This window comes from Phoenix dactylifera, chromosome 4 (assembly GCF_051530095.1).
Source record: "Phoenix dactylifera cultivar Ajwa chromosome 4, Ajwa_hap1_PhDact_Kaust_v1.1, whole genome shotgun sequence".
In the NCBI taxonomy this organism is placed as follows: Eukaryota; Viridiplantae; Streptophyta; class Magnoliopsida; order Arecales; family Arecaceae; genus Phoenix; species Phoenix dactylifera.
This window is the reverse complement of record NC_143193.1, coordinates 47,686,190-47,701,821: the sequence shown is the minus strand read 5'-3', so window position 1 is coordinate 47,701,821 and position 15,632 is coordinate 47,686,190. Positions and strand designations below refer to the sequence as shown.

Sequence of the window (15,632 nt, the reverse complement as noted above, 5' to 3'; positions counted from 1 at the left end):
AGAGAAGAGAATCTGATCCACGGCTAGGATTCTTTGTTAGGGCTCCAGCAGATTTTTAGCTTTATAAATGGATAAAGTATGCAATTGTTATATTTTATTATGAGTATTTTGGTCCAAAAAATAGAGCTTTTTGGGAGAAGATTTAAAATAAAGCTTCTTCCAAAAAGCAAAAAAAACTAAAAACAGCTTTTCGAAATTTTTATGAAATATTTTTTTATTTAAAAATATTTTTGGAGGGTCCAAAATTCTTCCAAGCGGAGCCTTAAGTTAGTCAAATATCAAGACAAAACGTGGGCCCCATCACGAGAACGGTGACCATTCTAACGCGTAGAAGTCTTCCCGTGGACCATGCTTCTTCTCTTACATCCGGTGACTTGGATCGAAGCATGTCTTTTGGGGGTGGAGTCTTGGGTGCAGATGTTCAGTGCTTTGGTAGTTCAGCTTCATGTTTTTCCCAAACTCATATGTTGAAGTTTAGATTTATTTTTGCCTGGGTTGCGATATGGTCGAGGTTTAGTTGGTAAGACCGGTTGATCTTAGGTTTACTTTAAAGATGTAGCTTTATGACGTTCCCAAATTGCATACTTGTTCATTAATTGCTGTTATCTTTTTCTTGTTGGGCCCCTTTTCATTTGTGTTTGCTTAAATCTTGTTGAAGTTTAAGTTTGTAGAAAGTTAAAGCTACCATGGGGTATGGGCTCTTGGTGGCGCCAATCATACTCTAGCAATCAAATTACTCATTTTCTTGTGAAACCTCTGCTTTGTCCCGAACATTATCAAATATTGGTGCGATTTGAGAATGTGAAGGTAGAGTTCACTTTATCGTTACATAATTGATTCATTTGATATTATTTATCTTTACGCTGTAGAAGATAAGTTTGTCTCTCGTTGATGGCTTTGGAGATTGTAATCTGTAACTATAAAGCTTGTATCTCTCGTTGTTGGTGCTTTTCATTACAAAATTTGCTTCACGCCTTGCTTTCTTCGCTAAACTCAGAATACGAGATATTAATTTATCTCTTTATTGTCTCAATTAGAGCCGTTTAAGATTCTTTGAGGTATCAAGCATCTCTGGATGATGAAACTGTGCACCTGTTTTCTGGTTCCACAATTGTTTTCTTTGCCCACTGCTTTTCAATTTTCGTTCTTTGGTCTTATATATTTTGTCATTTTTGCTAAATAAAGAGGTGATAAATGTGAATTGAATTTACTTGTAAAAAATTTTATACTGTTTAACTGCTTTTGCATCTTAGGAATTGCTGTTTTCTGAACTTTAGATTCCTTTCATCAGTTGGCAAGAAAACTCCTTTGTGCATGTTGCAAGTTTTAAGTTAACTCAGGATCCTATTTTTTAACTAGGTACTACCGTATCTTGGAAATGAATAACAGTTGGTCGTATAGGCCAGAGTGAGTTCGCAGCACATTGCATCCACTGGAGAGGGGATACCAGTTGATATTGCATGTGTATGGCTATGCAGAGAAGTGTTTGTGCTACTTTACTTCAGATTATCTTCTGGTTCTTAATTAGTAACATATGCTATGGTACCAAAACCGATATTGAATGCTTAAGAAGGATACAAGACTCACTGCATGACCCTTTTGACTACTTAAAGTATTCGTGGAATTTTACCAACAAAACAGAAGGGTTCATATGCAAGTTTAATGGCGTCGAATGCTGGCATCCTGATGAAAACAGGGTCCTTTTCCTGCGTCTGTCAAACATGGGCCTTGAAGGTCAATTTCCATTGGGAATTGAGAATTGTACAAGCTTGACTGGCTTGGATCTCTCAAGCAACAACCTTTCTGGGCCCATCCCTGATGACATCTCAAGAAGGATACCTTTTGTCACAACCCTTGATCTCTCATTCAATAATTTCTCAGGCGAAATTCCACCAAACCTCTCTTACTGCTCTTATCTGAGTATCCTTAATCTTCAGCACAATCGGTTGTCTGGACAGATCCCTGGGCAACTGACAATTCTCAATCGATTGACAACTCTCAGTGTTGCTGATAATATGTTATCAGGATCAATTCCTCAATTTCATCCTGAATTTTCCCCTACAAATTTTGCAAATAATCCAGGACTTTGCGGGAAGCCTCTGAATGATTGCCCACCTTCAAAGAAGAGCAATACTGGGGTGATCATTGGCTCTGCTAGCGGTGGTGTGGTATTAACAATTACAGTTGTTGGAGTTGTTCTTTTTTTCTGCTTACGGAAATTGCCTGTCAAGAAGAAGGAAAAGGATGTAGAAGAAAACAAATGGGCGAAAACTCTAAAGGGAGCTAAAGGCATCAAGGCAAGCTAACTTCATCTCTCTTTTATCTACTTTACTATTGATCTTTAGTTTTTTTAAGACTAAGCGATGAGCCAGTTTATCTTTTCCTTGTCTGTATACCTTATACAAAGCTTAGACACAGTTTTCTGGTGTGCAGGTTTCAATGTTTGAAAATTCAGTTTCAAAAATGAAATTGTTCGATCTCATGCAAGCAACCAATTATTTTAGCAAAGATTACATCATTGGTTCAGGTAGAACCGGGACCATGTACAAGGCAACACTTTCAGATGGCTCTTTCCTTGCTATCAAGAGGTTGCAAGACTCCCAGCATTGTGAAAGCCAGTTCACATCGGAGATGGCAACATTGGGACGTGTCAGACATCCCAATTTGGTTCCCCTTTTAGGTTACTGTGTTGCCAGGAAAGAGCGGGTGTTGGTATACAAACACATGCCGAAAGGGACTCTTTACGATCAGCTACATCAGACAGATACGAAAAATGAAGCCATGGAATGGTCATTAAGGCTGAGGATCAGTATTGGAGCAGCAAGAGGCTTGGCATGGCTTCACCACAGCTGCAATCCTCGCATTCTTCACTGCAACATTAGTTCCAAATGCATCCTACTTGATGAGGATTATGAGGCAAAAATATCGGACTTTGGACTTGCAAGGCTTATGAATCCAATTGATACCCATCTCAGCACTTCTGTCACTGGTGAGTTTGGTGACTTCGGTTATGTGGCCCCTGAGTATTCCCGCACGTTGGTGGCCACTCCAAAGGGCGATGTTTACAGCTTTGGAGTTGTTCTGCTTGAACTGGTTACTGGTGAAAGACCCACTCAGGTGTCCAATGCTCCTGAACGCTTCAAAGGCACTTTGGTGGAGTGGATCGCATATCTTTCGAACAATTCCCTTCTTCAGGATGCAATTGATAAGTCTTTAATTGGTAAGGACCGTGACAGCGAACTTCTCCAATTTATGGAAGTTGCATGTTCTTGTGTACTTTCTGCACCTAAGGAGAGGCCAACTATGCTCGAAGTATGCCAGCTTCTAGGAGCTATCGGCGAGAGATACCATTTTACTGCTGCTGATGATATATTGCTGGCTCCTCAAAGCACTGATGCTGATAATCTGGATGAACTTATAGTGGCAAAGTAATGAAAAAAGTTGGCATGATCATACAAATAATAAAACTATACAACTGATGCTGAAAGCAACCGGCAGCACATGTTACTCATCCTACAGGGAGACTTCCTGGCTGTGCTTTGCATATTATGCTGTTCAAGTATCTTAGGTGAGTTGCAATTACATTATATGTATTTGCACTTCCATGTCGAATGACTACTTGTATGTTAAAGGCATTTACATTATAATTGATGGCCATCATTCTCATCATTCTTATTTTGTTGCACAAACTTTAATCTATCTAGAGATGCAGAAGAAAATGGATTATAACAGCTAATGAACCTAGACATTCAAAAAGAAGAACACAATTATATCAGAAAAATGATCTTATTTACGTCCGTAGAGAGAATATGGTATAATGGCCTCAGTAGTGTTTATCATTGTGCTCTTCAGCAAGTATGCTGGGTTATTACAGAAACTCTATTCTAGCAGGCTTTTCTATGATTTGGAAACATAACTCCATAAGCTTCATTTCCTAAATATAAATAGGTTATTGAGCTTATTATTTTTTCAAAGTACCACTACCTTAGACCATCTTCAGTTTTCTTATAACCATCCTCCAAAAAAAAAAAAGGGTTTTCTTCTATCATTTGTTATTCTTGCCTCCTCCATACTTATTTTAAAGGTAAATAAGTATACTAATACTTTTAGAAAGATTAGTCTTTTAATTTTGTTGTTGTATTCCTATTTTTTGGCTTTCTGAACTTTCTCTAAACTTTTGATCAATCTGCAAGGTTTTTTCCAAATTGCACACCTCTACCTCTTGCCAAGTTCCAGCAATTCACATGGCAGTTTTACCATTGCTCCGGGCAATCTTGGCAAGGCCAGCATCTGTTTCCAACCGAAGATTGACGACATTGGTATGGCCTTGAGTGGCAGCTGTGTACAAGGCTGTAGCATTCGATGAGTTGGTTGTCATGGCCAGTGCAGGAAAAGAATGCAGCAACACTTTCAGCACTTCTGCAAAACTCAATATTATATAGTGATAATCAAACTTTACAGACTGGGATATGATACGAAATACCAAAACTCCCAAAAATGGTAGTAAGACTAGGGGCTAATCTAATAGAGCATGATAAACCAAATAAAGTGATCGATATCAAAAAAATTTCAGTCTAGGATGACTAGGAATAAATTGTTCATTCTAGATGATTAGATGGAATAAAGGATTAGTATTTCTCCTGAGTTTGCGAAACTGCTTGCGTACTTATTGAGGAGCTCAAATCCTTTAAGTGATTCTCTATTATGACAATAATTACACACTGTAAAAATGATCCTGGAAAAAAAAATGAAAAGGCTGTTGGAAATCCACTCTTCTGATGTTACAGATAGTAAATTAGTAACTGAGTTGAAGTAGCAGATGAATGCATGAAACTAGAAGCAGAATCAAATATCTAATTTCAAGAACCAATATACAAGTTCCTGATGACTATAATCAGGCTAAAAGAATGGCAGAATGCGTGATTTCATTTTAGGATTATGATTCTATTTTCTTGGAAGCCTGTTATTGAGTTCTAGCCCACTACTATAAAACAGCAAAAGGCAACCTTTACAGCACTAGCAGAAGCTTTTAGTTAAGGCACTCTCATTCCATTCTAAGCAACTACTATATTTGTTAAATTCAATATTTTCCCTAAAAGGAAGATAATATGGGTACAAATTTCACAAAGTATAGTAACATCAATAGAATTGCCTGCTTTGAAGCTAGGAGCAACATATCTTATATCAATAAAAGAACAGATGGAGATACATGTTTTTTTTTTTTTTTTTGTTGAAGCATGGCAGATATGAATACAGCTAAAAAGATCAAAATATCAAGTTCTGGAGTGCACTGGATAATTCCGGCGTGCTAAAGCCAATTGGTGCCACATCAGTGGACGGACCGGACCGGACTGATTTAGAGCTGGTTTAGGCACGTCAACCGGCTCCTATGTCCCACTCAACGGGTCTGTGATGTTTCAGGCTTTTAGCCGCTGCATTACATGATTTGCTCTAGACATAACAAGAAAAATAACTGTCAAGAAGCTAAATTAAGCTCTAATTGCACAATTTATTTTTTGATTTAAATACAAGAAGCGAACTTATTCGTTGAGAGAAAGATGCGGGCCCATCAAGCTAGTAAAGTCTCGTGGTAATTCTTCCAAAGATCCAAAGATAAGGGTTCAAATTCCGACTTCACTGTGGTTTGAGAGGTTGCAGGTATCAGGATTTTAAGTAGATGTGTAAAGATTAGAAACAAGCTTTTTCAAGTCATGTGTCATCACAGCTTTGCCCATTTATGCATGCAATTGTGATTCTATGTTCAGCTTGTGCCATCATGGATGCCATCAATACTTTGGTGTATTGCCAAGGTTTGAATAACTGGTTTGCATGGAGGGTGCTGAAAGAGGCATGCTATAGTAAAGACTCTGTGTGGCCACACTTAAATTAGAGAGAAGTCAAAAAAAGAGCAACCGTCGTCTTTAAAATGATGCATGGCGTTTCTTGATTGACCATCGAAAAGGATACTGACTTATCATGAAATTAGTCAATGCTACTTGATGAATTGAGTTACTGCAAATATTCTTCGACATGTAGTATGCTGACTAATACGATAGTGTAAGGTCATTGGAGTTTGATGGTCTACGAGGCTTGAACTTTACATTATAGTTGTTAATGCCCTCACTATATTAGCTTCTTGAGCATCAGTTTGAAAACTTATCAAATGTCCTTAAACACAGATGATGTAATACGGGTCAAGAGCATGAAGAGTGAGATTCTTAATTTTATATGAGCAAGTAGCTTCTGGCCATTAATTTGTTATCAGAGAGCAGATAGATTCTCCAATTAGCTATCTAGTATCTATGTAAAGCATCTTGAAGCAATGGATCGACCATGCTAAAGTTTCAATCAAGTTTCGATTTTGAGGAGGCTTCAAGAGGTTTTGAGCACAAAAGTACCAACATTAGCATTATAGATGGATCGGGATCTTATCTTTGATGTGAAAGAAGGATTCACCTTCCTTCGCATGAATCTATCATTGGATCCTCCACCGCACAGAACTCCAAACACTCCAAACTCCGGTATTCATTTGCCTGCACAGATCTCAAACTGACTACTAAATGATTTCAAAGCAGCCTTTTGGGGATATTTCATGCATCCAAGCTTAGCTTAGAGTGATCTGCTTGTAGGAAGTTTGGATTGGAACGAGGCTTAGTAGGTACAAGGAAAGCTCTTCTAAACTTATGGTCCAATAATATTTTTAGTCTAGATAATATATAGCTTCACTTTCTAATGACATGGGTGGGTTTGAATTACAGAACAATCCATATGATTCTAAATAGGTAATTTTAGAATGCAGGTTTGGATTCAACTGATTTGGTGTTAGGGTGTAGAGTTTGCAAGGCAATTCAATACACAATACCACCACTATTGGTTAGTATTTGACAAATGAATTTTGGTGGGAGACTAGTTGCAACAACCCATGCAGGCACATGTTTAGTACTTTAGTCCCACATCAGTTTTTCCTGGATAGATCTCGTACACTTATATAAGGCCCAAGAATCCAAATAATACCTTATGGCTAGTCTTTTTAGAACCATATGATTGTTGCAAATAGTATTAGAGCGAGTATGGCCTACGGCCCATATGGACTATGAGACATTATAGCGCAGGCCTATTTGAGTTGACCACAAGCTTATCATGGTATTTATAATTGGATTTATTGTACCTGTGATTGGATTTGAATGGATATGGACTCTTAACCTAGCGAGGACGCTAGGACCTAAATGCGGAGAGTATATAAGGAGGAGCCCAAGTAATAATCATATGCATTGGATAGATCTTAAGTACTTATCTAGGCTAGGGGTCTCCAAAGAACGCTTTTTGGCTGATTTTTTTTGGGTGAGGTACTGAAGTCCTAGGTTGCTACATATTAGTATTATTTTCTCATTTAAATTCTTACTGTTGTCCATCTCAATATCAATCAGATGGTTTGTGGTTCTAGGCCGAAAACAACTTTAGAGTAGCAATCAATCTCTTAAAATTTTAGTTGAATGTGATCCTTTTTTCAGATCATGTGTAAATCACATGCATGTAACTTAGAAAACAACCAAATTAAAAAAAAAAAAAAGGAACCTTAGGAAGACAGACCCTGCAACAAGGCTCTTCACCCTATTCTCATGCACTGGATGCCGACTGCTTACATAACATGCTAACAAAAGAACAGGTGTCACTCAAGGTCTTGCTTCATTTTTATCAAGATGACTTGGAGAAATAAAAAAAAATTGTTGCCATCCAAATACTTTCTACTCTTCACATTTAGACCTTCTCCTAAAAAGAATTGCAAGCAACGTTTTTTCTGAAGTAACTGGAGCAGCAAGATTCTCCCCTACATAATGTTATTTTATACGAGTTGCAAGCACCGTGTTGATTGGATCATCCAATCATTCAAACACCATTGCGTTCCTTCTCAAATTAGTCAATATTTACTACATGATATACATCTTGTTATACAGCTATAATCACAAATACATGTTAATTATTAAATACTCTTCTCACATGCTATCATCAACTCCCATGAACATGGAGTCTGCTGCTGGATTAGTTATATATGCAAATGATAACTCAGAAAAATCACTCAGCTGTCTTGCACCATCCAACCTCATATCATCCATCTTGGAGATGGATAGCTATCGCTCATCTCCCATATTTAAGATTATTCATTTGAGGGCAAAAGTTCCATCTTGCTCCCCATAAAACTAGACTTCAATCTGATTTTCTCAGTATTGGTGGTATGCAAGGGACTATATATATATATATATATATATATATATTGAGAATTGCAGCATTTTAAATTGAAGTATGTCTTAATTTTATCAGCATTAGCATTAGAAATTTCATATCTTTCAAATTCTTATCTTATAACCTCATTTGAATTGTCCAAAAATCATTTAATGCAGGTTAGCTGGCATATTTGTTGGTCAAAATAAAGTAGCATTCGATCTTCATCATAAGAAGTAAGGAATCTTATCAACTAATGCAAAATGCCACGTAACTCCCACTAACTGAGCTCCCAAGTCACAAGCCATGCATAGATCCAATACATTTGTGGATCCCTTTCCACTCCAACAAGTAAAGTAGGTTTGACCCAAATTAATTCTCACAGAATCTGGCAAACTTACTCTCCAACCAGCCTGCAGCCAGCCGGAGACAGTCCATCCCATCTACTTACTAATTGATGCAGGACAGCAAGGAAAAGGGGGGAGAAAGAGAGGAGGAGAGGAGAGAAAGGAAAAGGAAGGAGGAGAAAGCAGACGAGAAGAAAGGAGGAGGAAGAAGAAAGAAGGTTAATTTTTATTCATCATTCATCAAACCCTAAATATGATGGTGGACCCAAATATATAGGGTCACAAAATAACAAATAGGCTCCTGCAAAGAAAATAATCCAAAAAAATCCTAAAATGACAATATGCAAATAAACCCAATCAACATAACATAAACCTAACTAAAATAAATCAATCCAACATAAAATCAAACTGGCTGAACTGGCTAGACCCTTTGGTGACCGTAGACTCGATGAATGGCTAATCTGGCACTGGTGTCCGCACCAACTCTCCCCGGGTGGGAAGAAGTCGACCTTGACGAAAACGGCTCGGTGAAGCTCCGGTAGAACTCTAACAGGTCCAGGTCAATCGATGGTAGCTCCTCGCGCATGATCCAAGTCAAGTCAGACTCCGGTTGTCCGCGCCAACGAACCAAGAAATACTGAATACTTCTAGCACTGGAAAAAATAGTCTGCTCGTCTAATATGGCATCAATGAGTTCTTTTTGTGCTGGTGGGAGAGGCAAAGGAAGTGGGGATAGTATGGAACCAAAAATAGGAGAATCATCGGGCTCAAGAGATAGCTCAGTGAAAGGGTCATCAAGGATGGATGGTGGACCCTTGAAAGCAACCAGATCTTTAATATTAATAGTAGAATTGATAACAAAATCAGATGGAAGAACAATAATATAGGCAAATGCAAGTGCAAACTCTGAAATGCGAATGTATGGTGACATGGGTAGAAGGTTGATAGGCTTTCTAGCTTTATAACCATATACTACCTCAAAGGGACTCATGCCTATGGACTTGTTGACCGAATTATGGGGATGAACTTCTTGGACAAATAGGATGGGCATCAAAGATTTGTGGAACACTTCCCACTCAAATTCAATAGGATGCAGGATGTGGAGACCCTTGGCGGTAAAGGATTGAGCTTAATCTTCTTGCCCTCGAACACGAAAGAACAAGAATTGGACCGACCAGCTAGAGATAGTTACATTAAGGTCGAACAACCATGGTCTCCCCAATACTAGGTGACCCACATCCATCGGGATCACGTCACACCAGATAGTGTTTTTATAAGAAAAAATTTGAATTGGTATGAGACACCGTTCTTTGATATGGATAGAAGACGTGTCAACCCAGGAGACCTTGTAAGGTTAGGTTTGAGGGATTGGAGTCAAATCTAAATGGAAAACAATGTTTGAAGATATTGCATTAATACAACTCCCGCTATCAATGATAACCTTACAGTCCTTATCTACGCACTTGATATAAGTATGGAAGATCGAAGTTCGCCTCCAGTCATCATGTTCTGTAGGTTGGGCGAGAGCACACCTTACTATATTCATAGCGGACTGATCGGATGCAGTCACAACTGGTGGAGGCATGGTGCAGATATATCCTAAATTGTCGGAACGTTCTTCCTGATCATCATTGACGTCTTGGATGTCATTTAAATTTGGCTCATAGATTTGTTCTTCCAATCCACCGGTATTACCCTTTTGTTCTTGTGCTTCAATGATAAGAGATATAGTCGCATATTGTGAGGCAACATCTCCAAAACTCTGGCACTTAAAACATTGAATTCTAGAACTAGATTTGGGTGCTTCACCAAGAATGCCCTTGCCCTTAGGGCATGGATCCAAGCGAAGGTCGGGATACGGAAAGGAGAGCACTGGCAGGTGGTCCTTGAGGGTCAAAACAACGAGCAAATATAGACCCGGATACCTGCTCATAATTCTGGACAAATGTGTAGGTCTGGTCGAGGGTGGATATTTCTCAAAGGACGAGTTCCTTCCTAAGCTCATCATTAAGACCTCGTCTAAACCGACTCAGAATCATTCGTTCATTTTCTTCCACATTACATCGCATCATAAATTCGTCAAACTGGGTAATGTAATCTGTAGCAGACCGATTACCTTGTCGCAAATTATTCCATCGGTCGAGGAGGTCATCCTGGTAGATTTGTTGAATCGGCCTGCTGGGCCGTGGCCCCAAAGGGAGGAGGAAGAGGTAGGCTACAGTGGGCTCTGCAGTGGCATTGCAGGCCTGTCGGCTTAGGCCTGTGATGAAAAAGTTGAGGCGTGCTGAAGCGGCAGTGCGGGCCTTTAGTCTTGGCCTGTGAGGATGAAATCAGGGCGGGAGATGGGCAGTGGGCCTGATGGAGGAGTCGGGCCCGTGAGAAAGAAAGAGGGAGAAGGGAAGGGCGACAAGAGGTGGGGTTTCGGTGTGATCGGAGTAGATGACAGATGGGGAGGGGGGGATGCGGTGCTGGGGAAGGTGGAAGCAGTGACAGAGGCGGCGGATGGGCGGGGTGCGGCGGAGATTTGGGGGGATGGTGTGACGGGCTGGTGCGGAGGGGCCATGGGCTCCTGGAGCGAGAAGGCAGAGCGGCAAGCTTCGGCAGAGCTTTGCAGTGGAAAAGCTCGGACCAACGGTTGCGAGGGCGGTAAGACAAAGGCGACGCTGTGGTGGAGCGGCGACGACGGTCGCGGCAAGGACAGGCGGCGCTGCGGATGGCCGCGGTGAAAAAAAAGGTGAGCAGCGAAAGGGGAGGAGGATGGCGGAGCTCGGGCGGCAAGGCGGCGAGGCGGGCAGCAATGGCGGACGAAGGCGGTGGCGAGGGTGCTCACGGTGAGGAAGATGAACATGTACCTTTTTTTTTCTTTTTTTCTTTTTTTTTTTGCTTTTCTTTTGGTAAGCACGTGTGGTCACGTGCGCGCTTGTGCGTGTGACTCACATGCAAGTGAGCACACACAGTTCACGTGTGGTTCCTCTTTTTGTTTTTTGAAGCGGAGTCAGGCTAGCGGGTTAACGGGTTTTGGATCTTACCCATTAATGCAGTACGTCTTCAATCTTCGATGGGTTCGTTGAGATGCGCCGGATTTCGCGGCTTCAGCTGCGGGGAAGGGCGCGGCGGACTCTGGTGGTGAACGGCGCTCCGGGGCGGAGGGCAGCGGTCACGACTTGGGGTCCGTGTCCTGCGGCGGTGGATGGAGGCCAGTCAGACACGGGGACTCAAGGGCGGCAGCTTCTGTGGAGATGCGGCGACCTACGGTGGCGAACTGGCGGTGCTATGCGGTGGGGGGAGGCAGCGGCGGGGACTGATGGTGGAGGTGGGCTCAAGTGCGACAATGGGTGGGAAGGGTCTAATGCAGGGTTTTTTTTTTTTTTTTGAATCTCGGTTTGGAAGAAGAAGCCGGGAGGAGAAGATGCTCAACGCCTTCTTCGCGTGAAGTCAGCCCACGAGGAAACTAGGGCCTGATAAACTGGATCGGGGCTTTGGCAGCGGGGGCAAAGCCAGGGCTCTGATACCAAAGTTGATGCAGGACAGCAGGAAAAAGGGGGAGAAAGAGAGATGGGGAGGAGAGGAAGAAGAGAAGAGGAAGGAGGAGGAAGAAGAAGAAGAAGAGAAGGGAGGAGGAGGAAGAAGAAAGGAGGTTAATTTTCATTCATCGTTTATCAAACCCTAAACATGAGGATGGACCCAAATATATAGGGTCACAAAATAACAAATAGGCCCTTGCAAAGAAAACAATCTGAAAAGACCCTAAAATGACAATATGCAAATAAACCCAATCAACATAACATAAACCCAACTAAAATAAATCAATCCAAAATAAAATCAAACTGGCTGAACTGACTGGACCCTGTGGCGACCGTAGACTCGATAAATGTCTGATCTGGCACTGGTGTCCGCACTACTAATCTCTAGATCAAGTCCAGCAATTGATCCATGCATCAGAAGCAGCTCGGTGGGTCGATAAAACCAGCAGTAGTCCCCCTCACATTCTTACAGAAGGCCTGCGCCCTCTTTTTCCGATACCTGAGTTTTATGTCCTTCAAACCAATCTCGCTGCACGGGTTGCTCGGACTGCAGTCAAATCTCATGGCTACCGGCGTCGCCGACGATCCCCGGACGTTAGTGTATGACACCCCACTGATCTTGACCCCTGAGCCCTGCAAACATGTTCAAAACTTTTTAGTTAGAACAGCTAGAGTTCGCAGCTAGCGGCTGTTTAGGACTTTCAAGGGACGCTTCGATCTTTTCTGGTTTGACTTGAGGTTTTTGTGTTCTAGTCTCCTGCATGATATCTATAAAAATTCAACAACTTACACTAGCCAGGGTTCTTTGTTCATTACCTGGACCGGGCAGTTATTGCCGCTGGGGCAATAGTTCTGGTCGATGATGATTGGATTCCGGACGTTCTGCATGACGGCATTTGAGAAGGTCACCCCTTTCACAAACCCTCTGTTGGTCTTCGCCCATGTCTTGATCCTTAGTCCATTATCAGTCCCAGTGAACACCACCGATGTCACTGTTATGTTCTGGACGCCGGCCTCATTAGCCGCATCCCCCAAGCTTCCAATGCTGCATTGCAGAGACGCACAATTCATTAGCAAATTTGGTGCCATTTGATCGCAGTTGTATCGGACCGCTCGGCGATCGTTACCTGATGCCATGTCCCGGGCCACATTTGACTCTGTGGATCCTGACATTGGTAGTCCCAGTTTTCATGGAGATGCAGTCGTCGCCGGTCCCTATGGTGCTCCGCTCGACGGTGATGCCGCTCGACATCTGCAAATGGATGCCATCAGTATTGGGGCTGGCATCCGGGGCAGTGATCTTCACACCTCGGATTTTTACATTGCTGCTGCCGAAGATTGAAATGTGGTAGAATTTGCTATTAATCGAAGTTAGGCCGCTGATGAGCACGTTCTTCGACCGACTGAATGACAGAGACTGTGCAAACAAAACCCGCAGTCAGAACTCATTTCCACATCTAACATTTGCAAGTCTTCATCACTTTGTAATAATATGCAGATAAAACATTTAATAATTAGAATATGATCTATGATTTACAGTGAAATTTCTTTTGCATTTACTCTTGGAGGTTGACTCTGCGTAACTTGACTGAATTGAAAGCTAGCTTTGTACTGATATGTAGTTAAAGGCTCTGAAAAATTTAATATGATCCATAGTTTACAGTGAAGTTTCTTCTGTTACTACTCTTGGAAGTCGCGCGACCTTAGGCAACTTGATTAAATTCAAAGCTTAGAGGCTCAAACTTTGCCTCTCAGATCAGTCTAATTGCTCTTATCCACTAAAACTATTACTTGCTATTGTCAGATCTTAAATGATAGCAAACTTGTGGCAGGTATATCAGAGTAGCTAGCTTAAAAGTTTCAGAGTTTCACTTACTGTGGCGCCAAATGGGCAGCTGCGGCCGGCCATCTTGCAGGCCCAGAGAGACTGCCCTCGCCCATCAAGCGTCCCACGATAGATCGACAGACCATCAACATACTTAAACCTAATCCAGTTCATGCTCGAACTGTAACCAGCAGGTGCAATGATGGTCCCATGAATTAAGAACTTGATCGCTTTGTTGTTGCACGGCCCCAGGAACTCGACCTGACTAAGGAAGAACCTGCCTCGCGGCACATAGATCGTCAGCGGTTTATTAGTTCGGCATGCAGCAGCCCATGCTCTCAGGAATGGCCTCGCTGAGTCAGTTCGGCCATCAGGTTTGGCACCGAGGTCTACAATGTTGAGGGCTGCCATGGCCATTGTGGAGGAGGAGAGGAAGAGCAGTGCGAGAAGAAAACTCATGGACTGTGCCATTACAATAAGAGGCTAGCTATAGAGAGAAAATCGCAAAGTATGTCGATGGAGAAGTTAGGGAGGTTTGGAGGTGTATTTATAGGGTTCTTATGAAAGCTTTAGGCATGTGTTTGAGTGGAGAGAGAGAGAGAAGTGCTGCCGCCCTTCAGTCTTATTGCATTGGATCCAGTGGGGCACCATAAATAAATGATTAGGTTGGTTTTTGGATCGCAGATTTCAATTTGAGTATGCTAAAGAATTCATTGTGGCCATGCATGGCCGTACGTTTTGGCATGGATTTGACTCCCATGCTCAACTAACCTCGAAATTCAGTATACATAAAAAAAATGCTTTAACAACATTTTTTTTTCCCCTCTTCGAGGGATGACGGAGAAAGTGAGATATCCAATTTTATTGAAACATGCTTCAGTAACTCAAAAATATCGCTCGAAAATTTTGATTGCTCCATCTGAATTGGCATTCATAAAGTATGCTATTTTAATGAAGCAAAATAATTGGTGCAAGATAGCTGAGAGACTTTTTTTAGTAACTTTCCGAGTTAATGTGATTCGTCTTATAATAATATTTGCCTCAATAAATTGTGGATATCGGGAAAAGTTCTTTAATATTATACTGATTTTTAAAGACATTAATTTTTGGTTAAGTTTTATAAACTATATACTAGTTCATTTCATAAGACTAATGAGATGAATGCTGAAAGAAAGAATGCCAAAGGAAAGAAAAAAAAGAATGTCGGAGCAGTTTTAAGTTCTCCATTAGCCAAGGCTTTAAAACCACCAATTGTTGAAATTTGGCCATTTTTCTTCTATCTTAATTATTGAATGGCTCTTCAACTATTCCAGAATTTGTTCATGGAATAGTGATTCACAAAGTAATCCCCCAAATAAGTTAGAAATTCAAGATATTATTTATGTGTGTGTATATATATACATACATATATATATATATATATATATATATATATATATATATATATATATATATATATATATATATACATACATATATATATATATATATATATATATATATATATATATACATACATATATATATATATACATACATATATATATATATATATACATACATATATATATATATATATACATACATATATATATATATATATATACATATATATATATATATATATACATACATACATACATATATATATATATATATATATACATACATATATATATATATATATACATACATATATATATATATATATATATA

At 40.6% G+C, this 15,632-nt stretch overlaps 2 protein-coding genes across 3 annotated transcripts; one reads left to right on the top strand and one right to left on the bottom strand.

Annotated features, from left to right (window-relative positions):
- The first annotated feature begins 388 nt into the window (after positions 1 to 388).
- Positions 389 to 5,191, top strand: LOC103699321 (probably inactive leucine-rich repeat receptor-like protein kinase At5g48380). Of its 2 annotated transcripts, XR_016400325.1 has the most exons (4): positions 399 to 520; positions 1,360 to 2,297; positions 2,434 to 3,568; positions 4,194 to 5,191. XR_016400325.1 is itself a non-coding variant. In XM_039133654.3 (3 exons), the coding sequence occupies exons 2-3, from the start codon at positions 1,461 to 1,463 to the stop codon at positions 3,430 to 3,432; spliced, it is 1,836 nt and encodes a 611-aa protein (XP_038989582.3). In that variant the 5' UTR covers positions 389 to 520; positions 1,360 to 1,460; the 3' UTR covers positions 3,433 to 3,669. The 2 variants fall into 2 exon arrangements, 1 of the variants encoding a protein (XP_038989582.3); XM_039133654.3 differs by lacking the exon at positions 4,194 to 5,191 and having other exon boundaries at positions 389 to 520; positions 2,434 to 3,669.
- A 6,995-nt stretch (positions 5,192 to 12,186) lies between these two features.
- On the bottom strand, positions 12,187 to 14,446 carry LOC103716021 (polygalacturonase-like). The gene is made up of 4 exons (XM_008803864.6): positions 13,968 to 14,446; positions 13,219 to 13,508; positions 12,908 to 13,136; positions 12,187 to 12,724 (listed from the first exon to the last, which is right to left on the bottom strand). The coding sequence occupies exons 1-4, from the start codon at positions 14,385 to 14,387 to the stop codon at positions 12,506 to 12,508; spliced, it is 1,158 nt and encodes a 385-aa protein (XP_008802086.2). The 5' UTR covers positions 14,388 to 14,446; the 3' UTR covers positions 12,187 to 12,505.
- Between the last annotated feature and the right edge of the window lie 1,186 nt (positions 14,447 to 15,632).